The sequence below is a fragment of the Balearica regulorum genome, chromosome 11 (genome assembly GCF_011004875.1).
Source record: "Balearica regulorum gibbericeps isolate bBalReg1 chromosome 11, bBalReg1.pri, whole genome shotgun sequence".
Taxonomy (NCBI): domain Eukaryota; kingdom Metazoa; phylum Chordata; class Aves; order Gruiformes; family Gruidae; genus Balearica; species Balearica regulorum.
In genome coordinates this window covers 20,812,034-20,834,771 of record NC_046194.1, presented here as the reverse complement: position 1 = coordinate 20,834,771, position 22,738 = coordinate 20,812,034, and the positions used below count along the sequence as shown (strand labels likewise).

At 41.9% G+C, this 22,738-nt stretch overlaps 1 protein-coding gene across 3 annotated transcripts in view; it reads left to right on the top strand.

Moving 5' to 3' along the window:
- The window catches only part of CAPN6 (calpain 6), a 59,264-nt gene extending 36,869 nt beyond the window's left edge, over nucleotides 1-22,395 (top strand). For all 3 annotated transcript variants that reach the window (XM_010297870.2, XM_075763620.1, XM_075763621.1), the window contains 8 exons: nucleotides 2,784-2,977; nucleotides 4,725-4,802; nucleotides 6,034-6,229; nucleotides 9,641-9,763; nucleotides 11,488-11,690; nucleotides 12,363-12,484; nucleotides 19,099-19,235; nucleotides 20,757-22,395. In XM_010297870.2, the coding sequence (XP_010296172.1) occupies nucleotides 2,784-2,977; nucleotides 4,725-4,802; nucleotides 6,034-6,229; nucleotides 9,641-9,763; nucleotides 11,488-11,690; nucleotides 12,363-12,484; nucleotides 19,099-19,235; nucleotides 20,757-20,939 (1,236 nt within the window). In that variant the 3' untranslated portion in view covers nucleotides 20,940-22,395. The remainder of the gene's footprint in view (nucleotides 1-2,783; nucleotides 2,978-4,724; nucleotides 4,803-6,033; nucleotides 6,230-9,640; nucleotides 9,764-11,487; nucleotides 11,691-12,362; nucleotides 12,485-19,098; nucleotides 19,236-20,756) is intronic.
- The last annotated feature ends 343 nt before the right edge of the window (nucleotides 22,396-22,738 follow it).

The following is a 22,738-nucleotide window of genomic DNA, read 5'->3' as shown; positions in this document are numbered from 1 at the left end:
TTTAAATGATTTTTAAAGTGCCGTATGCAGAAAAGGGATCATTCTGTAGAAGTTGCATGGTAGGCATCTAGGTGCACTTCAGCATCTTACGCCCATGCTTCCAGTTTAAGACCTTAGCTAAGGCTAATCTTATGTAGACTTATTTAAATCAGTTAAACACTTTGCTTTAATTTTCCCATCTGTGAAACAAAGATGATGTTACTGTAGCACTTAAGTATTTCATACCTGTAGTGTTAGTGCTAAATCCACGGTAAACTGGTGGACCCCAAAATGTTGGTTCATTCAGAAATTCTTGCAAGTGTCATGGTAGCTGTGGAGTTGTCAAGATCAAGAGAAGATCAGCCATGTTTGGAGATGCCTGAGAACATTATGTGCTTAGCAGGCCCTGGCCATGCAGTGCCCTGTGTCAGTGCCATGATACCAAAGAGGAACACATGGTACCTTCTGGAAGATGAATTTGAACCTGAGAACTCAGCTGGAATAGAACAGAAGTCCTGAACTGTCCCTCCCAGCAACATTAGGCAACAGCTCAGAAACAAATTCTTCTAGGTCTTTGGTGTTTGTTTTACCTTTTTCACAAGGTCTGAATTTTTATTTAGAAAGAATTCCATCTGGTTTGCTGAGACCAGGCTGGCAGACCTGACTTCCTGGTGTGAATTGTTGTTGTAAACATTGTTTCTGGGATGATAGGTTGCTCTCAAATGCTAAGGCAGTTCAGTTTCTTAACATGGATCTAGTGAGGAGATAGGCTAAGTACAGGGAGCTGGATTTTAAAAAGCAATTAATTAGATAGTTGTAATGCTTTCACTTCTTCCTGGCATTATATTTCTGCCTGTCAAATTAAACGCAGATGCTTCTAAACATTGATTACACAGAGGCTGTTCCTATTGGTTTGGCTTGACTCATCTGCATTTATCACTTTTTGATAGATGTATTATACACACAATGAAGCTTGCTAGGTGTAGAATATTTAATACTCAAGTGGCTTCATTGCTGACTTACAAACATGTCATTGTTTTCCTTGGATTACAAAATAGCCCTGAGCTTTACCATTTAGAAATTTGAACAGACAGTAGATGTTTAAATATCTCAAATAAAGAAATAAATGTCTTCAGAATGAGGTGGGAAGGGCAGCCCAGGGGGATAATAAAGGCAGCAGGAGAGGTTACAGACTCCCATGCTGTCAAGGACTCTTGTTTGCTTTTAGTTGTGAAAAACGCAAGTCAAAGTGTTACATTGGAGAAAGCCCAAACCCATTGGAAATGTCAGCCAGTCTTGGTGTAACACATGAGCTAATTCTTTAGGAGCTGTTGTTGGTGAAAGGCAAAGAGGTCTTGGCGAGAGTCTCACGGTTGCCAGACCATCTGTCAGTTGCAATTTGATATAAATTTATCTTTTTCTTTTTTTCCCCCCTGATTTCTTGTCTTTGGAGACTGAACACTGCCGTATCAGTGCAACACCTGCCTTAGGAGAAGGACCCTGTCTGTTTAGACCAGAGAAATTTTGAAATGGGTAAAACTATCTGAGAAAATACTATGTGCATTTCATAGCTCCAAGAAGTCCATTTCTCTGCACCAGAGCAAAGGCTTGCTTGATCATTGAGGTCTTAATTAGATTATTGCAAGTTTGCACTCAGGGATCTGCATTGAGTCAGATCTTCCTTCCTTGCAGTCCAAGGGGGTGAGTGTCTTAAGGCCCAAGGGGTTATAGCCCGATATAGGTGAGGGAGACTCCGGATATGGCTCAGTGCAAAGATGCCAATGCTGGCTCCAGCAAGGGCATGGTGAATTCGGAGGCACGACCATTTGGATTGTTTCTGGCTCAGAAGAAGGGTTGTAGCACTGGCACAGCTTTACTTTTTCCACTGTCCTGCCTGGTACGTGTTGCTCAGAAGCAGCATTGTAGCATTGTACTGGCTTTGTAAAGGGCCAGTTATTCAAAGCAACTCCAGCATCTTTATATGATGCTGCTTTACTGTTTTTAGATGTACTTAGGAGATTTTGATCTGGATGCATTAAACAAAATTGGGGTCTTTTTCGGAGCTTGACAATTTTTATGTATTCTTAGATCAGCATTTGATGAGGTCTAGGTCATCCAGCAAGACAGTTTAATGCCTGATCACTGCTGAAAACCGGATTTCTTATGTGAAGTCTATGAGGAGCAAACCCAGTTCTAAGAAGGCCTGCAGATCTGCCAGTTGCCACTAAGAGAGGCCTGCCAGGGTCACAAGTGAGGTACAGGACAGGTTTGACAAATGGCTAGAAAGTTTTCTTGCCTGTGCCCTCTATTTGTTTTACCCACTGCCAGTAGTTCTTCCTGGGTATCAAATTTACTCCAACACAGAAACAGGCATTGGACTCATTGGCTAAATTCTTGGGCCCCACAAAGTGTCCAGTTGAGGACACCACCAGACAGTGCTATGTCTGAGCAAAGTCATCAATATCCAGAAGAGCCATTTTGTAATGATGACAAGATTTTGGAAGCACTGGTAACAGTTGTCCGAGGTCAGGAGGAGACAGAATGGCTGTAGCAGGTGGTGTTCTCCTACGTTCTGGACTTCTGTCTGCTAGGACTTGTCTGGCACTATCATGCAAAAGACCAGACTAGTGAGGCACTAGTTTTGAGCCCTAGCACTGCATAGTCAAATCACTTGGGAAGGGAATGTATAGCTTTGTGAAAGAAAACAAGCCTTGCCCATCTTGCTCCTTGAACGTGTAGCTGTCAAGTGCTCTCAATGATGTGAGTTCTTTGGGTTTTTTTTATTGCCATTCTTGGTGCTAAAGGCTTCCTCTGGCAGAACCAATGAAGCGGAGACAGAGATGGGTCTTGTCATCGGCCATGCCTACTCAGTGACTGCAATTCGGAAGCTGCGCCTTGGAGAAAGACTCATATTCTCTTTTAAGGCAGAAAAGCTCTTCATGATCAGGCTGAGGAATCCCTGGGGGAAAAGAGAGTGGCATGGTGCCTGGAGTGACAAGTAAGTGCTGCAAATCTAGTGTCAAAGGGATGAAACTGTCATTAGGGCCACCGGATGCATGGTTAAACACTGTTGAGACACAACATCAGTCAGCAGTACTCAGTTATGGCTGAACTGTTGTGCCATCTTTTCCCTCTGAGCATCATCATTCTCTGAGCAAATGAACGCATCCTGGAGGAGCTAGGAGGTTGTGGCTTCCTGGACCTTAGTTTACTGTATACGTCATTGTTCTGGCACACTGGAGCATGAGTAGAAAAATAGCCTACAATTAAGGTGATGATGAGGTCAAGAACATGAGGTTTGTTCCCAGTTTCACCACTGAGTTTCTGTGTGACTCAGTTTCTCATCTGAGAAAACTGAGTCACACAGAGGTGTGAAAACTGAGGTGCTGGGGATGTTACAAGTGTTTTATTCTTAGATAATTTAGGTGACTGGTGAAAAATGCTGTAAAATTGCCACATTTGTGATTTCTTGAATTATTTTCTAATGAATTTTAATGTAGGCCATGAGCTTAGCAGGCACCCCTACAGAGACAGAAATGATTGCTGGAGGGGATGTATTCCATCACTAGCAATTTACACATGAAAAACATTTAACTAGGATGTTACAGTTGAACACTGTGCTTATCAGCCTCTGTTAGCATTTAATAATGCAATGATCTTAACGACAGCATATTAAGTTTTTATCTTCCATACTTTAGCTAGCAAAAATCTATTACTTTCAAAGAGTTTGGTTCAGGTGAAATGCGAAGAATGTGCAGAAGAGCTACTGTGCCTTGCTTAAGTCCTTGTGGTTCCTCACTAGCCTGTGTCTTGGCACAGCTCCCGCTCGTTCCAGTGGAAGCACTGAGGACTCCGAGGTTAGCCCATGTTTTTTGGCCTAACAAAATTGAGAATTTCCAAATACGTTAAGGAAATGTCTGTTATGGCAAGCAACCTCCCTTCCCTCCCGCCAATCACCTTCAACTTCATCCTCCAAGTACTTTGGAAAGGGAGTGAGGAATCGTGGCTGTTTGTCTAATGTAAACACATTAGGGAAGGGGCTCATGCTCTTTTCTATCATGATATCTGATTTAAGCATCAGACTGCTTGCATTTAGGATCCTGTGCTCCCCTGCAGGCAGTGGAAAGAGACAGGCGCCTCCAGGGGACAATGCAGAGCACATAAGTTATATGCTAATGCAGGCAATGAAGTGCCTACGCAGTGTAGTGTTACTCTGGAAATTGGACACTACGCTCCTGCTGCAACAGTTTCTTCTCAAAGGCTCTCTGGGGAAATCTCAGACCTTGGGTCTGTTTTATTTAAGGAGATTGAAAGACTAAGAGAATACTCTGGTCTAAGAGAAGTGCTCAATAAGCTCCTGAGGAGGAAAACCAGGTTTCTTTTGAAGGGCCTTTACGGAACGGAGTCAATCTCATATGACCTTCCAAACCAGCTGTTTAAGTGTCCTAAGGGAGGGTGTGACAAAGGAAATCAATAAGGTTCTGCTCTAGTTGTGCCAATTTCCCATTCATCTCTCTTTTTTCAGTAGCTTTCAAATCAATTAATATTTTAAAACTCATCCTGTAAGCCCCACATTTTCTTCCTGAATATCATCTGTCCTTTCAGTACTCCAATGTTACTTTTATAACAGGGGACCATGAGAGAATTTTACTTGCAATTTTTTTTTCCCCAGGTGAAAGTATTTAAGTTATCAATCATCTTTTTTTTTTTTTTTTCTGTCTTGTTTTTTTGGGGGGGCCTTTTAGTTCTGAAGAGTGGAAGAAAGTCAGCGATTCAGAACGTAAGAGCTTGGGACTCACTCTTGAGAATGATGGAGAGTTCTGGTGAGTAGGAGTCATGTGAAGGATTTGGAGATATTGACTACAATGAGTAATTGTCATTAATTCTGCCATTTAAGAGCTTCAAAAGCAACTTCCTCAAATGGATAACATTATCCAGTCCTGGCACAAGGTCTGTTTCTTTTAAACTCTTAAGGGATCATGCAGAGAACAGAAAAAAATTGATTAAAAACTAGTCTAATAGAATTAGTAGCTCTTAGTAAATATAAGTTTCAAACACCCTCAAAATCTATTATCTATATTTACGACATTCACTCAGAATTCAAGACAACATGTGTGCTGGTTTACAATACAGAATTCCAAATATTGAACACACTGTCAATCCTATTTATTGGCTACTGTGCCTATCTGTTGGATTTCTAGGTCAGTCATGGCTGAGGTATCTGTAAATACAATTGCAGCCAATGAATTTTGATATTTGTCCGTGTTTTCCAGCATGGGCACAAGAAGTCTTCATTCTCTACAGAATCTCTAGAACTCTAATAACTTTTACTGTGCTTAAAGTTTAGATGTACCAAGGCAGTCCAGCAACTTATTCAGTAGATCATCAATACTGCATCCAGTGTACTGGCGGGGCTTGGTATGAAAAGTCTTCTGTTTGCTTGGTTTTGTCAGAACTGGCAACTGGAAGCCAGCTGGTTCTGGGCCATTAATAAGCCAGGACACAATGGTAGTTCAGAGATACCAAGCTGTTAGAGGGGGTGAATGTTCTTTAACTGCTGTGCAATCCACTCTGTCACTTTAGCAGGCATAGGTTGTAGCATTGAGATGGTGCTAAATAAAAGCTATGTCTGGGGTACAAAGGTTTGAGTCATGCTTGGAGACAGATGTAACAATAAGGACCATAATAATGAGGAGTAGATTGTGCTTTGGTTGCAGGTAATCTCTTTTTCCTTTGCAAAATACATGTTCTCAAATTCAGCCTGGTAGATACAACCTATCCTTTAGGCTTAGGTGCTGCAGCTGAACAAATCCAGAGCTGACCAAACACACTGAGGTGGTATTTCTCTAAATTAAGCTCTAAAATAGTATGATTGTGGCTTCACAAGTATTTCCACATGGAGAGCATTCCAATGAATCAGTTTGTCCTCTGGACAGCTGAGCAATGCCTCCTCTTAAATTCCTGGAAGATTTTGTGTGTTATTTTGGCTTTTTGCATGAGTATCACTGTTTATTTTGAAATAAACCATGACTTTCCTGGTGTCCCATGGAATAGGATGACGTTTGAGGACTGGTGTAAGAATTTCACTGATGTGGACATCTGTCGGATTGTGAATACCTCCTACTTCAGTATCCACAAGACCTGGGAGAAGAAAATGATGCATGGGGCTTGGGCAAAGAATTCAGAGCCCCTGCTAAATCGCTCTGGTGGATGCTTTGATAACAAAGAGACCTTCCTTCAGAATCCCCAGGTGGGAATCCCTTTATTTTGTGAGGTATTGAAGTGTATCCACTGTAGCTAGGGCTTCTGAAGTATCTTTGAAGAACTATTTAGGAGCTGGCAGCGACTACTTGACAGAAGTCTCACTGCCACTGTCTGTCCTCTGGGAGAATGCTGGTTCACTGCATGTTTCAGTGATTTCTGTGAAATCTCTCAGAAGAGTTTAGATATTTGTTTAGGACTGATCGTGTTTGGGGCTGATGAGTCAGACACACCAGGATTAGTGAAGTCCTGCCTGGATTTCTTTCAGTTTCCCAGCTGTAGAAAGGCAGCAAATGTGATTTTCTACTGACAGAACTCTATTCACTTAACACCCTTAAACAGCCTGAGGATTTGGTTCGCTGTGTTTAGTTAGTATCCCTTTGCATTAATCTAAGATTCTGAAAGTATCTAGTATCTTCCCCAAGCTCACCCTCTCTTCAGCATTACAGAATTTTCTTTGTCTCATCCTACCTGGTAACTTTCAAGCTATTCAGGTTATCTGTTCATCCATTCTTACTCCAGTTCTCACCTTCCTGTGTTTCTCAGTTGTACATTTTCATCCCAGTGCATGTCAATTCAGGCATAAAACTTCCATTACTGTCAGTGAGACCTGGGCACCTTACTGCTTAAGTTATTACTTTGAAAATTGACCTTTCTGTTCTTTTGTAATTCACCACACACTTTGGATTAATTAAAGATGTTCTTGTGGCTGCTTCTCTGCACTTGTATGGGAGGTTTCTGTCTGCACCCCTCAATTTTCATAGCAGGATATTGGAGAAGTACAGCCTTTGCTGTTCAGACTAGGAGTGAATCTCAAACTCCCAGCTCATCCTGTCATATAGGTGGAGATGGAGAAGCAGTTCATCATCTTCACTGCTCTGTCTTCTGTTAGTGCCTCATTTCCAGAGGGTGATTTTATTCAGATATTCCCCTGTATGATTCTGGATGCATTCCAAGTGCTTGTCTGGGTCTCATTTGTAAGTGTTTAGCTGCCACAGAGAACAGAATATACACGTTACAGTTGAGTGCAATGCCTGATGCAATGGAAGTTTGTTTTATTCCAGTTTTATCTCTAGGCTAGTTGATTAAAAGGCTCTTAATAGCAACGCTGGAACACATTTATGTTATCTTAGGGCTGTTATAAATTACTGTGGCACATACTACCATAGTCTAGAGATAATCTATCTATGTTCTTCTGGAGTGAAAAGCCTGACGCTGAGGCCTCCTGTAAAGTTTATCTGTACAGAGAAGGATTGATGCTTCCAGTCCCTTTAAAATAAGGGAATTTAGGCCAAGTTACAAATGTATTCCTACAGTCACCTGCTGCTTTCCAGATTGTTACTCATTAGGACAGCTGAAATGTCATCAGATCAAAGATTGTGTACCTCTCATCAGACCAAGAGAGCTCTCTTGCACTCTCACAGTATCCCTTCCACACCTCCATTTGCCCTAGAACACTCTAGGCTATCTGACAAGGTAACGCTGCATATGGTTCATCAGGGACAAAAATTAAAGTGTGCCTTACTAGTGTTGCCGCATATTTATGTCTTGCTTTTTAGATTCTCTCTGCAGAGGCTCTTTACAACCCCTAGGACTCTCTTCAGGATCCTGTGCTTTCTCTGCCACAATGTTGATATAGCACACAAATAAGAGTACAAAGAAGCATTGAATTTGTACCAAAAACCAGCCAGCCCAGAACAGCAAGCAGTAGTTCTGTAGGAGACCAATCTGGACTGTAAATACTGTGAACAACTAATGAAGCCCAGAGGCTTGGGAGGGTATTGATTTTCTTTCCAATACTGCTGTGCTTCAGCCAGCCCTGCTAGAGGTTGGTGTTTCCTCCATGTGGGTGTGACACTGCCTGAGACAGTGAGGGTCAGGGATGGGAAACGGGATGGTGCCTTATTCTGCAGAGCTCTAACCACGGAGGGATGAGAAGTCATTACAGGGGATTGTTCCACAGCAGTCACCAAGGCAATCTCAATATCCACCTCAGAGCAATGCTCAAGGACGATTTGCTTTTTAGCAGGTCTTGGATGAGTAGGGAGGGCGGAATTGAACCACTGATGTATTCCTCTCCATGCTGTCAGAGAATTTCAGCTGAAATTAGAGCATGCGGTGCACATAGTACCCAGCTGTGCACTGCTGCAGTTTTCATTTGTTTGCTTCACATTTAAAGGTCTTTGAGGATGGAAGAATACAGCATCTGTCTAAATTTGGTGTAAATAGTGTCCTCTTCCCCTCAACAAGAACTCAGTTTTGCCCTCTGTATGCACAAAAGAAACAAAATTTATCAAGTCTCTAATAATGAATGAATTTGAGTGTTTAATTCTTTGTCGTATAAAGAAACACCTATCTGACCTTTTTTTGGCTACTGAAAGGGTACATATTTACTTGGGAACTGCTCTGGCAGTGATACTCAATAATGTAAGCAATTCAAGTCTGATTTACTGAGATGGGAACTGCTGCCTAAACTTGAAATAATGTCCTTTGATTGGTCTTAAACCCAAGTTGATTCAAGTTTACTGTAAACAGTTTGGATAAAAGATTTGCATTTTAAAGATGCAGGAGTCCTTCTTAGCTCTTTTTACTGGTTATACCTAAAACTTGCAGGAGAACTGAGAAAGTTCAAAATTAGCATTCCTGTCATTCTTATATTAAACAGAAATTGTAGGTGTGGAACAAAGTTGTGGGGTTTAGATTTTTTTTTAACTAAGATTTGGAGGATTCCTTCATTTGCAGGTCCTATATAAAGATGTTTGAAATTTACAGGCCTATTTAGATATTCAAGTTAAAAGAAGAATCAAAAATTATCAAAGACCCCATCTGGAGTCTGTTGGTTTAATTATTTTGTCTCACTCCTGATTTATATATATCTAAATAAAACTTAATCTTTTGTCTTTTGCTTTCAGAGGAGATGTTCTGTGCTGCTGCCTCAACAGTTATTTTGTAATACTGTCTCATGCTGTCCTTTATGTGAATTACCTGTTTCAGTGTCTCTGGAACTTTTGGTTTAAAGATCCTTATTATTAGCATTAATTTTCAACTGTGAATTGCTGGGAAATTCTTCCCTGTGAGGGTGGTGAGGCCCTGGCACAGGTTGCCCAGAGAAGCTGTGGCTGCCCCTGGCTCCCTGGCAGTGTTCAAGTCCAGGTTGGATGGGGCTTTGGGCAACCTGGGCTAGTGGAGGGTGTCTCTGCCCATGGCAGAGGGTTGGAACTAGATGGGCTTTAAGGTCCTTCCAACCCAAACCAGTCTGTGATTCTATATGGAGAATCACACCCCCCCCAAAATGTATTTTCATTTGCCTCCTTTGGATGTATATATTTCCTTGGTGAAGGCTTTCTCCTCGGTATCCTAAGGCATTTCTAACAGCTTACCTTCTTCTCTCTTGTACTAGTACATCTTTGATGTTAAGAAGACTGAGGACAAAGTGTTGGTGTCATTACAACAGGAGGATCGCCGCAAATACAAGAAAGAAGGGAAGGGAGACAGCATCCCAATTGGCTTTGAAATATTCAAGGTAGGCAGCCGCCTGCGCTCCTGGTTCAGAGTTTGTTCAGCAGTCCTGCTTCATCCTGGCAATGAGATCTTTGGTGGACAGAGGCATGATTATCATGGTGGGGTCCAGCTCTCCTCTCAACGTGAGCTTTGCTTGTGTACTGCGCTCAGTTACCAGAGCTGACATTAGACAGACTATTCAAACTAATTTGAATTTAGTTCAATTCAAACTCTATTTGAACTAAAGGAGCATAAGTAATTTTACCCTATTGCAAAAGAATTTTAAGTGTTTTTCCTACCCCAAGCTTTGAAGAGAAAGACAAAAAAATTAACAGTTGAAATATGGAGGGTTTTTTTCTCCTCCTCACTGGAGGTTCCTGCCTCCATTTCATCAGCAAATACAGCCAAGTGAATGAGTTTGAAAAGTCTGCAGTTTTTCTTTTGCCACTTAGAAAAAAGAGTCAAGAGTGTTTTCAAAAGCTGGAGGGAGTAATGAGTAGGAAATGAGCATATGTGAAAAGGAACCAAAGGGATCCCAAACAGTAATTTAATTGCACTCCCAGGGCAAATTGAGTAAAATGAAAACATATGAACCAAAAGATGGAGGAAGGCAAGAGAAAGAGCTATGCTTCTCCTTTTTCACCGAGGATCAGGATTATCTTATCAGCTGTTGCTATAGTTAGTGGTACCACACTGAGTCTATGGCCCTATCCTAAAAACCAGTCAGTTTTTAACAGACTTGCTGACGTCTGCATCACACCTATTCATTTGACAATCACCTGTTAACCACATATATTGAAAAGTGTCGTTACAGAAAGAAGCGTAATTTACCTTGCTTTGTTTGTGCCTGTATATCTAACAGTCTGGAAAGGCTTGGAAAAGGAAATCACACCTTCAGAAAAGTATCAGTGCTCTATCTTTATTTGTGTTCAATAATTTTTCTATTTCAGAAGTGTTCTAACGGACCAGGCTCGTTATCATGACTAAAGGCCTTTGGAAGACCATGGCCTAAATTACCTGAAAACAAAAGAGAACTAAAAGAGAAAAGAATGTAGGGCTGTCCTTGCCCCTAGGAGCTGCTTAAGAAATAGGTTTATATTTTAACTCTGCTGTGACAAATAGCAGTTCCCTGAAGAGGATGTTAATAGTTAAACACAGTTTCAAAGCATAGAACAAAATGTAAATGGTTATTCTGTAGCTTTTGTATTCAGGAAGGGGTGATGAAAATGCAGCTGTGTGTATCTGGATTGAGAGTCTGTTGTGCAAGACTGGAATGCTCTCTCTGCATGCTAGAGAAAGGAAGCAGATGAATCTCAGCCTCATCTAAGATGGCAGCATAGCTTAGCAGGTTCTTGGATTGTGCACGCATCTCTGAAAGTGTTCAAAACTCTGCATTAGGGATATATATGTATATACCGATGCAGTGAAGTGCACAACAGCGCTGCTTGGAAGCCTGTGTGAGCTAGCACTTGGAGCACTGGGCTACCCATCAGGACTTGCCACAGCTTCAGTGGGTGCCAAACCATTTGCCAAACCATTTGCCTTTATAGCGCATTGTCTTTTCTGCTCATGAAAGCCTGTTAGCTCTGATATCCCTCCTTGTATTACATGTAGATGTGGCGCTTAGGGACATGGTTTAGTGGTGGACTTGGCAGGTTAACAGTTGGACTTGATCTTAAAGGTCTTTTCCAACCTAAATGATTCTATGATTCCATGATTAATCCCTATACTGCTCTGCGGCCGTAGGTGGAGGATAACAGAAACTATCGACTACACAAGCTCACTGTGCAGGAGAGAGTGGCCACATCTCTGTACATCAACACACGGACTGTGTTCTTGAGGAGGATCCTTAAGCAAGGCCGCTACATCCTTATCCCAACTACATATCATCCTGGCATCACTACAAAGTTTATCCTGAGACTCTTCACAGATGTGCCATCAAAACTCAGGTAGGTTGCACTCACAGCTACATGAGATGTTCCCTTGCCCACATTGGCTGCTCCTCCTTGGAAATGGTTGCCTGGCTGCCCTCAAATATCCCTGACTCACTAGCTCATATCACTCCAGAGCTAGGCCCTTGAGGTGGTCAGGATCACCTCCAAGAATCTCCAGATGGCTCACTGGGATTTGTGCGTGGTCAGGACATTTTTACTTAGGAGCCTAGTGGACAATTCAGTTTGGGTCTTTTGACCTTTTAGTTTGGCTTTTGTAGTTGCCTCCAGTTCTAGGTCAGAACACTGTGCTTACAGTTACAGTTGCTACTGTTTATTTCTTTGACCATCTCCTTTGAAAACAATGGTTGTCTGCGAGGGCAAAACTAGTGTTTCGTGAAATCAGGCCAACTGAATTTTTTTTCTTGCTTTGATACTATTTTCCATGATCTAAAGTTTGGGGGTTTTTTCCCACCACTTTTGCTGCCGTATGAAAGATGACACAAATTTGGTTTACTTTGCTTTGCTCTGTTTTTATTTCTTTAGTCTGTCATTTCTGTACCACAAACTTCCAAAATGGTAGATGAGGAAAGAGTACAGATCTCATGTTCTGAAAATGCCAATTTTCCACAACCGTTGATTGTTTGCTTGATGTGCATTGCTTCAATTGCTTTTCCCATGACTTTTCAGGGAACTGAAGGCAGATAAGCCTAAAATGACCTGTTGGAGTCTTCTTTGCGGCTATCCACGCAGAGTCACCCAAATTAAAATTCACTCTGCAGAGGGTTTACAGAAGCAAGACAGATCAGGCGGTAAGTGTAAAGCAAGCCTGGAAGAGTGGAAGGGGCCTCTTCAGTCCTCTAAAGATGATCTAAGTTGATGTGTAAGCAGTCAGAAATTATCCAAACAAACTGAAGATTTATGGGATTTTTTTTTCAGCACGTTGTAAAATCTGCTCAAGAGGAGATATCAGATGAGTAAGATGATGCAAACCAGCAAGAGTTCTGTGTCATCTATGCTGGTCCAGATCAGCAGTAGTAGCCAGACCCTCCTGAGAAGCTTTTTATGGGGATTAGTAAGAAATTCACCTTTCAGGGTTATGTGTTTTCTAAATGGAAAATATCCAGGGAGACAGCTGACTTGCACAGGCTCATGTAGTGTATTACACTTACCTCAGCAATGTCATTCATGGCCTTCAGAGCACTTTTTTCTTCATTACCACAAGCTTAATAGCACTTCAGGGAGGATATTATGGTTTTCAAACAACCATTTTCAGCTGGGTAAACTAGGGCAGGGAGAAGTTAGATGACTTGTATAGGATTGTGTATCTACACTTGAAAGGAAGTGTCCTGAAGGACACTAAAATGTCTTTCTGGCACATGATGTTGACAGTCAATTAGGAGACTTGTCCAGTTGCCATTTGCTTCCTCATTTTCTACTCCTACTCTCTGTCGGCCTTCATTTTCCATGACCAGTGCAATAGAAAAAGGTAGATGCATCCAGCACTGAGTGGTTGGTAGGGAGAAAGCAAAGGAGCGGAGACAGTACAGTTCATCTTCAGTCTCACAAAGCAGCTGTAAAATTTCTCCCACCAGCTGGCTACAATTTTATTCTAGTCCCCTTTTCATAGTTATTCCTGGCACCCACTGAGTGGTGACTGAATGTACTTTTCATTGTGAAAGCCACTTTCTGTGTAAATCTGGTTGTCTCTTCAGGGGACAGGAATGTTGGAGGGAAGAGATATAGAAAATTGATTCAGTTCATTTTTCTTGGAAAAACAGGAGCCACAAACACCTCAGCCAAACAAGCGATATTGCTCCACGTTCTCAGCAAGGCGGGATGGATGGGTCAGTCTGAAGGGGCTATATATTACAAGAACAGCAGAGCAGTGCATTGAAAAGAGGCAGTATGTTCTTGTTTTTGCCCTGTGAAGGACATTTTCATTTTTAAGGGTGGGAGGTTTTTTGCTATTAAAATTCCTTAAACATTTTTCTCTAACATTCCCTGCAGTAAAGCAATAAAAACCAATTCTCCATCCATAGCATTTCACAATCCTTAGCACAATTACAGTCTTGACAAGATCATTAAAAACAATTGCCTGCAGCTGCCAAAGACTAGGCTTGAGCTCAGACAGCCTTGTGGGATTTGGTGCAATGTGGCACAGACCCTCAGGAATATACAAATAGAACTTACAACCAACGTGTAATAAATATCCTAGCTACAGCATAGCCCAAATACCTTTAGGATCCAGTACTACCACACATGGTCAGGTGGAGTTGAAGTGTCTTCTTCCACTTTGATTTCAGCATCCAGTGTTGGGCTGATGATTATCCTGACAGAACTGAAAAGGTAACCTATTGTGGGAAGAACTATCTATAGGAAATGGATTCACAGATTTTTTGTTTAAACCTAAGCAAAACTTCTGCTTGATTATTTTATCTGCTGGAAAAAAAAATGCATAATTGGGTAAAGTGATACTATTTGTGAATTAGTATTGAATTCATCAAGTGGCTGAAAAAAAAAACCAGTCTACCATTGTCAATTTTTTTTCTGAAGTGTTTCCACTTCCCTGTGTGAAACAACATGCCATTTTTAAATTCATCAAAAACATAAGGGGATTTGAACACAAAACCTAAATGAATGTTATTGTTTGACTTTGAATAAAACTTCACAAAAAAAGTTAAAATATTTTCCTTTTTATCAACATAAAGCTTTCAGTAAGCGCCTTTGTCTCTTTTCAGCCTGTAGTTCCAAATCTCATCCATTCAGGGGGCACTGAAGGAAAGCTCAGTTACTTCACTTCAGTAGCTTCCCCATTATCTTGAATTCTGCTGTTAAATCCCTGTTTGAATCTTTCTTCATTAGCTTTTTTTTAAGTATCTCCAGCTCGCAGAGTACATTCATAGATTGTCTTGCAGAATGCCATATCGTATAGCAGCCTCAGACAAATGAAGTAGGGAGAGTGTGTAAATAAAAAAAATAAAATTAAGCCAAATGTGCGCTGCTGATATTTGTGCTACACAACAAAATTAAGCTGTGCAATGACAAGGATAACACCCATAACTGGCACTCTGCCTTCTAAGGGCACCTTGCTGGGAAATTTGGCAAAGCTCCCGACTGATACTAGAGTCCATTTTTGGTAACATAAAAAGCTGGGTATGGTACATGTTTCTCACATTTGGGGGTGGTTTTTTTGTAGATTAAAAGAGTGGATAGATATAGAAATTCCTTGAAGCGCACTGGCTGGCTGGATTGTAAATTTACACTAGAAAGTAATGTGTCCAGGGACATTAAGTATCCCATATTCTAAGATTGCTTCCTCACACTGCCACAAAAGAATGCAACTCCTTGTCATCTCTCGTCTCCTCTCTGGCTTCTCTGGATCCACGTCTGGACCCTCTCCCATGCTTATCTCAAGGAGAAACAGCAGCCAGGCATTTGAAAAAGACCAGCTTTCTCAGAAGTGAGTTTACTGAAATACTAGCCTTACCTGCCGCTTCCTGGAGCACTTCCTGATGCGAACTAGATTTAAGAGTCAATGGCAGCCTCCTGTCTAATCAATACTGTGAGACGAGGGAAGAGGCCACACGGCAATTGCCATTGGGAGTGACAAGTAGAGGTTTCCTTTCAGGTTAGGCACAGTCAATATGTTTATTCAAGTAGAAAATAGGTAGAATAAGTGGTTGTGTTTGCCTGCTGCTAAGAGGACCTCACGCAAAGGTTACTCATTTTCTAGCGTGAAGGTTGTTGGCAACTTGTTTCTATGCAAGCTGCTGTGTCTGATTAGCCCCACTGCATTTCATAAGGGTTTTCTGACTTCTTCACCTTCTGATCTGCAGCTCTCAAGCTGCTGCTTTTCTAATGCTCAGTCTCTGTCATCTGCCAGCTGTTTTCCGCCTTCTCCAGCCACTGCCTGGTTTGTCACTATCATTGCTTAGCATAGAGAGAAGACAAAACTTGATGATAAAGGAGGAGGTTATGATTCATTCTGAAGCTTCTGAGAACTAAGACATGGCATTACATGTCTGTGACAAACTGTCCTGAAAGCATCAGGATGTTTCCATACTCTGACACTGCAGTATGCAGTTGTGGAAAATAAGAGCAGCCTGAACAGAGATACCTTTTTTTTTTATATATATATAACTAGGATAGAGGGATTTTAGACTTGAATGCACTGTTCTTCACATAAGCTCATCACTGTCATCTGAGAGTTGTGCTTAGCACAAATTTCTGAGCAACTACTTAAACAAAACTGTAAGAAAATGAAGATTGCATAGCAAGTGCACACCCGGCCTGGTTCACGAGCTGGTTGTCATCAGAACCCTGCTCCCTGCCAGAGGAAGGTTGTTTAATCTCTATTTTAAATGTTTATTTGAAAACTCCTCCTTGCTGCTGTCTTTGATCCATTGTCCTGTCTGGAAAAAATAATGGATAGTTTGCTGTTGTCTAGAATAAAGGATGAATCTAACTGCCCAGACTCAATTCTGAATGCATATAGGCTGCTTCTCTTGGAAGTACCTCTCTCCAAGTTAGCTTGTTCTGACATTCCAACTGTCTGTGAGCCAAGTGCAGTGGCAGATTTGCAAGAAGATGAGGAAGCACTGTGGACTTGGAGATTTTCTGCCTCTTGTTTCTAAGCTTGTTTTAAAAATTGCTCTCACTACTGTCTGTCAGACTCTTTTCCTAAGAGCTTATCTCTGCGAACAAATCACCTTTTGCATTTTTAAGTCTTCCCACTGAAATTCCTTGTTGAATTTGCATGTTTAATTGCCTTTCACCACTTCTTTTCTAAACTAGGTTTTGTGATCCCCGGTATGGGACATACCTGGTAAGCAGCGCATCTGATACACACTTTCTAGAAAGCCTTTTGTGTGTGGTACAGTGCTGAAGGATGTGGATCCTTGGTACAGTTCTCAAAAAAAAAAAAAAAAAAAAAGACTACTGTGCATAGATTTATTTAAGCCTTAGAAGTGTCATTACTGTTCAAATGTTTCTGCCTTTTACAGTTTTCAGCTTTTTCTTTTGTGCTGTTCTTTCGTACAACTTCCCAATATAAAAGCATGGCCATAGGACTGAGACAGAACAGCAGTTTATACACAGTATGGTGTTCGAGGCATAGCTGGAGTCATCTATGTGCCTGAGAACTGAACCCAGTCCTCCTTCCGCTGCCAGAGCAGTTGCCAGGACAGCAGGTCCTGTTGTTTTCATTCCCAGCTCATGGCGAATATTGGGATGTTGCTTTTCCACATTAGTAGCCCTCTCTGCACTGTCTTTGTACTGTAAATAAACCAGGCCCAGAGCTGCAAAGAACTGAGCCAACTGTCACTGGGAACGTCCCTTGTCCCATCCCACACGTGCAGCTCTCCCATTTCTTTCTTTTGTTCTGGAATTGGAGCCAGTCCTCCTAATAGAACTGACCATCAGTGATGCCATCACGAGGTCATGCTATGCCAGTACCTTTCATGTTGCTCTTCTACCTCCCTCTTTTTTTCTAGCTCCTTCTGAGAATTTGAATCTGTTTCTTCAAGTGTTAGCTTTCTTTTCACTTTTGCTTAGCAAGTCCCTTCATTAACAGCTCCCTGTCCAGCAGATATGCCTGTTACCTCTTTAAGCTCTGTGTCCTTTCTCCACCTCTTCTTATGCCCTTTATCTCTTAATTACTGTTAATGATCAGATGTTGCTTTGCTCTTTGCCTTCGGCCAAAGTAGTTGACACCATTTCATGCAAGACCCCATTTTATTCAGATCCATTTTCCAAACCTCTTTGCAAAGGGGGGAGCTTTTCCATCACTGATTACACAGCGTGGTGCCGCCCCATGCCCCAGAGCTAAATCCACACATTCAGTGACACAGAAAGTAATTGCCTATCAGAAAAGCCAATATACTGCTACCTGCTATAGAAAGTGTGAGATGTTGTCAGGGTAACAGGCCTGTTGCGTGTCCAGCCAGGTGTAATCATTGCAGATGGAAAAAACGGTTTCTTTCTCGTAAGTGGAAGAAGCTCTTTCTGTTTTGGATGTAGCTGTTAGGTGGTTTGTTTGTGTGAGATGTTGGTATCCATTCCTGCAAATAAGTGATGCATTTGAGGAAAATCATCCTGGGTATGAATTGTTAAAAAATGAAAGTTGCCTTAAAATTATGCTGCCTTATGGCTGTCGTTCCAGTAGAGTAGTTCCATTTTCAAGTAGATGGTGACGAAATGTGTGTAAGAAATGATCACCAATCTGACTTACACTTCCGCACATTCACTGGGTTTATTTAAAATCCATATCTAAAAAGTAGGAAGGTGTGGAAAAACAGCTATGCTGTCATTAACAATAGGAATGGACAGTAATAGTCATGTTGAAATACAAAAAAAATGGTAGTGCCTGTGTTTAATTAAAGTTAATTAAGAAGTGGAATGGTCCATTCTATTTGAGCATAAAGACAGGTGTTTCCAAATCGGTTCTTGCTCCCTGTTGGAACGGAAAGAGAATATCAACATTTATAACAAAGTAAAAATGCTCAGTGTAAAAACAACAAAGGATTTCTAGAATGTTGAATAATTTCAGTGGGTTACGTATGATTAAAGTGTAATTTAAAACATTGACTAGGACCTACAATAGATATAAACATGTTGTGATGACACAAACTTTAAAATTACATCAATCCAAATGACAGAACCAAAGAAATTGTCCCAGGTTCATGGGAATGAAATGAGAAACTGGGGAGGATTTGCTTTGACAGTTTCCCACAGAAAACTTTGTTGGAAACCAGTGCACTCCTACAAAATCTTTTTTGCATTTTGACAATATTTTACTTTTTAGAAGAGAAACCGCTTCTTGAAAACTACCTCCTAACAGTAATACTCATATCAGAATACAGTACACAGCACTTTGAAGCTCTGCAGTCTAAAGGTGAGCACTGAGACGTGCATTCAGTGATGCAAAAGCAGTTCTGTGCAGTTCCTGTCCTTGCCCTCCACAGGAATTGTGGATGATGAACAGCGTTCACCTTCCATTTTGTCCTAGGTGCCCAGAACAACATATCAGATTGCATAATGCACAGATGCATTTTGGCTCTCACATCTAGAGCAGTGTCAGGGAGCTTACAGTTTCACTTTGAAGACTTGCTGTTAGATGAGCTAGGAGGATGCACAGCAAGGGAACATGGAACGATTGCAGTCCCAGCCTAGGAGTGAGCTGGTTTCACAGCAAATGGTGCTTGGTTTCCAGCTCTGAGCATGCAGTTGTTAGAAGAATGAGGTATTTCACCTCTGCTGGTGATGGGCAGCTTGCAGTGGATGTGATGTGCTCTGGTGCCCTGTTCTGTGCTCAGTAGCAGTGGTGCTGCCAGGCACGGGAGGGGAGATTGCTCCTGCTGGGTTTCTGGGCAGGTCTCATTTACCATTCTCTGTCCTGAGAGCTGTGCTGCTGATTCTGTTTTAGGAGCAGATCCCTATGTGCTTATCAAGTGTGAGAACCAAAACATGCGCTCCTCTGTGCAACATGATACGACCAGTGCCATCTTTGACACACAAGTGATTTTCTACAGAAGAAACATCGACAGTCCTATCATTGTCCAGGTGAGATATGCCACACAGCATGGGCTGCTAAAGGTGGGTAGGGGAGCACAACAGCATCGCTGGGCTTGAGGTGTGCTAACTCTTCCTTCATATGACTGAAACCCAGGATAGATGTGTGACAACCTGTGCTCCCCTTACTGGGCTATGCCTGGAGCTATTCAGCTGCTCCACTGATTCTCTAGTCTAGGTTTCTTCTACAAAACAACAACTGATAACACTTAGGGATCAGAAGGCATATTTCATCCCAAGGCTTTGAAGGAGTTTACAGAATTACCTTTTGCCTCATTTGGTACCTGACAATACAGAGACAAAGACAAGCCAAGTGTTGTCCAGAGTCAGTGTTTGAAGTAAAACCAAAGCTAAGGCTGCTATTAAGAAAGTTTTTACCTTGAATTCTAGTCCTGTGGGAGCTACATCACACTGTTTACCTCAGCACTAGCTGGAGAAACAGAGCTTAGTATTTAGAGTCCAGGCAGTCCAGGAAATTTTGGGAGAGTGGAACGGCATTTCAGTTTGATACACACAGTTGTTAAGTACTAGACAAATGTGAAGGACTATGTCTTCTTCATCGGTGCTGGGCAGTCTTAGCATGAATCTGTGAGTCAATTCACTGTGGCATGTAAGTGCCAGAAATCAAAATAGCTTTATAGCACTGTGTTGCTTTTCACTGCCTAATGCAGCACTGGTACATAGTACTCCTGTGCCCTAGTACTCATCTGAACTAATAGGTATATCCTACAAATATTATAAATAGAAGGAGGATGATAGCACTGTTATCCCCCAAACGACAGGCTGTAGGTATGGATTAGAGGGAACTGATACAACAGCTGATGGAACATGGTCTGTGTTCTTGGCATGTGTGGGATTGCCTAATCCTTAGCAAAGATTTGATTTACGTGTGGGACCTCACCCCATCTCTCTACACTATGCGGCTCAAACACTTTGACTTTTCCAGGATCACCGAAAGTTAGATAATAATGAATTTCACAGACCAAACAAAGCCTGGCATGTGAGACTAGCAGCAAACCCCACTATTAACAGAATTGCAGTTTCTGCTTGCTATATGCCCAACCCCATCCTGAGTAACGACAAAGGATGTGTCCAAGGACTCCAAAACTTGCTCTAGCAGACCTGGCTCTAACACAGTCAGAGGAACAGAACTGCAGACACTGCAAAGGTGAGTGCAAGCAGGCAGAGTGGCGCAGACAGGCTGATGTTATGTAGGTTTTTACTGCTGATGAGCTCAAACAGGTAATTTTTATTCCTCTTCTAGGCAGGCTGTGACCTAGAAAGGAAAGAGCTGCATTTAGCTCCTTATTTGCATAGTGTATGTAAATGAGCATGCAAATCCAGAATCTCCCACATGCTCTCCAGACAATTAGCTAAATTTAGATGCACGCCCCCTCCTCACTGTTTTTTCAAGGGGTTAATGGGGGTGACCCCCTCCAGCACAACCCTTTCAGGTGGAGTGAGAGAGAAGCGCTTCTTCAGCCAGGTTTATTTCTGTTCCCTTGTCTCTAGGTCTGGAACAGCAACATCTTCTGTGACCAGTTCCTTGGACAGGCGGTGCTGGCAGCGTTACCCAGTGACCCCAGAGAAGAGCAGACTCTGCAGCTCCGAGGGAGAGGCAGCCAAGAAGCAGCTGAGGTGCCAGGTCACATCACTGTCAAGGTTTTTTCCAGCGATGACCTCGTGGAGCTATGAATACCAAAGCCCCGCAGAGTCAGACAGAGCTGTCACCTCGCAGCAGGGGGGCTTGTCTGCGCTTTCTGTGTGAATGACTCGGGAGCAAAGGTTGCACATAATCATAATCGCTTTAAAACGAAAAAGCCTTCTAACTCTCCACATTATCATGGATAATGGGGAGAGAGGCTTTTAAAGAGGGAAAAATACGTATTTATACACATATATGTTCATGATACAGCACATACAGTAGAAGAGGGGCCAAACTAAATGTTAGCAGATAAGCTCATTAAGATGTGACCATCTTCCCCAGCAGCATCTTTCAGGAGCTCTCAGCACATAAGCTGGAAGCACACGTGACTGTTCTCACAGGTTCCCAGCACATCGTTATCTGTTCTCAGCAGCGGCACTGGATGCAGGCAGGAATGGCTGCACTTCCACGGTCACCTACCAGCAGGTCGGTGGGGTGGCAAGCACAAGGTGGATTCGCGTGGCTCAGTCCTTGTTCACTGCCAGGCTGTATTTGGGAGGTGTTTTTTTTTTTTTCTTCCCCATATAGGGATATAAAATTCTTGATGAATTTCATTGTTACTGCTACAGATTAGATGCTTCTGTTCCTTGGCAAAAATGTCATTACTCAAGGAGTCCAGTCATAGGGCATAGCCTTAAGACCAGGCATGCCAGGGCAACATTAAAATAGAGGGACAGGTCTTGCAGTGCCTGTTTGAACACCACAGCAAATAAGAGCTTTGCCCACATAAAGGCTCTCAGATTGACTTTCTTATTCTTCTATTCTCCACCTCAAGCTGATGACTTACAAGTTGGTATCTCTGGCCAAGAGAAGGGCATCTCACAATTCAGCTGTGGTTTTGCTCAGAGGACAAATTCAGTAACAGGAGCCTCCTTGCGAAGGAGGCTTTGTTTAATCCACATGATGCTAAAAATGGAATAACACTCCCTTTGCTTCATTAGATGTGATGGGTAGCACCAGACTGAATGAGGACAGAATTAGCTCATGATAAGGATGGGTCGGTAAAACAAAGATGCTGTGCCCTGGCAGGTATCAGGTTGCACTCTCAAAATTTTGCATTGGTTTATTGCTGACAGAGCTGATGTCTTTCATAAGGTTTAACTTGGGTATAACAGAGGACGAGTATTGTTTCACATTTCCTTCAAAGCAGGGTTCTAGTACAAACTTTCTTTCAACTTTTGCATATAACCTGACAGCGGGGTTTCCTCATAGCAGACATTTCTGTGTTGTCAAGCTATGCAGTGATTCTGGCAGTGTAAGAGGCTCACTGTGTTAGACCTCTCAAAAGTGGATTTTATATGGTTGCAAATACTGGTCTTGAAAGCAAAGCTAAAGGATGACTATTCTGCCTTTTGTACAGCTAGGAAATTTGGATTTCTGTGTACCTCATAATCACTTCAGCCATTTTGTGCAATTTTTATAATTTATAAAATGGCCCTCAGTAGAGTTAATGTTTTCACAAAAGGTTTTGAAGTTTCCTCGGGGCTCCAAAAGGATCATTGCTGTGGTAGGAAAATGCTTTCTCTGACATGTTGGAGATGGAATGTAAGGCTATGAACGATATTATACTGCCATCAGCTTACTTGCATGTACCACGTACCTAAATCCAGCTCTCTTTTTAAATAGCTTGGGCTCAAGCCATTTTACACGCAGAGCATTTGTCAGATGTGAACTACATGCAGTTGACAGCCCCACAGGCAAGCGTAATTCTTTTCGTAAACTCATAGCTTCAGAGTTGCATTCTCTCAGATATGTTTGTAAATTGCAATTTTTTTAAAAAAACGTGAAC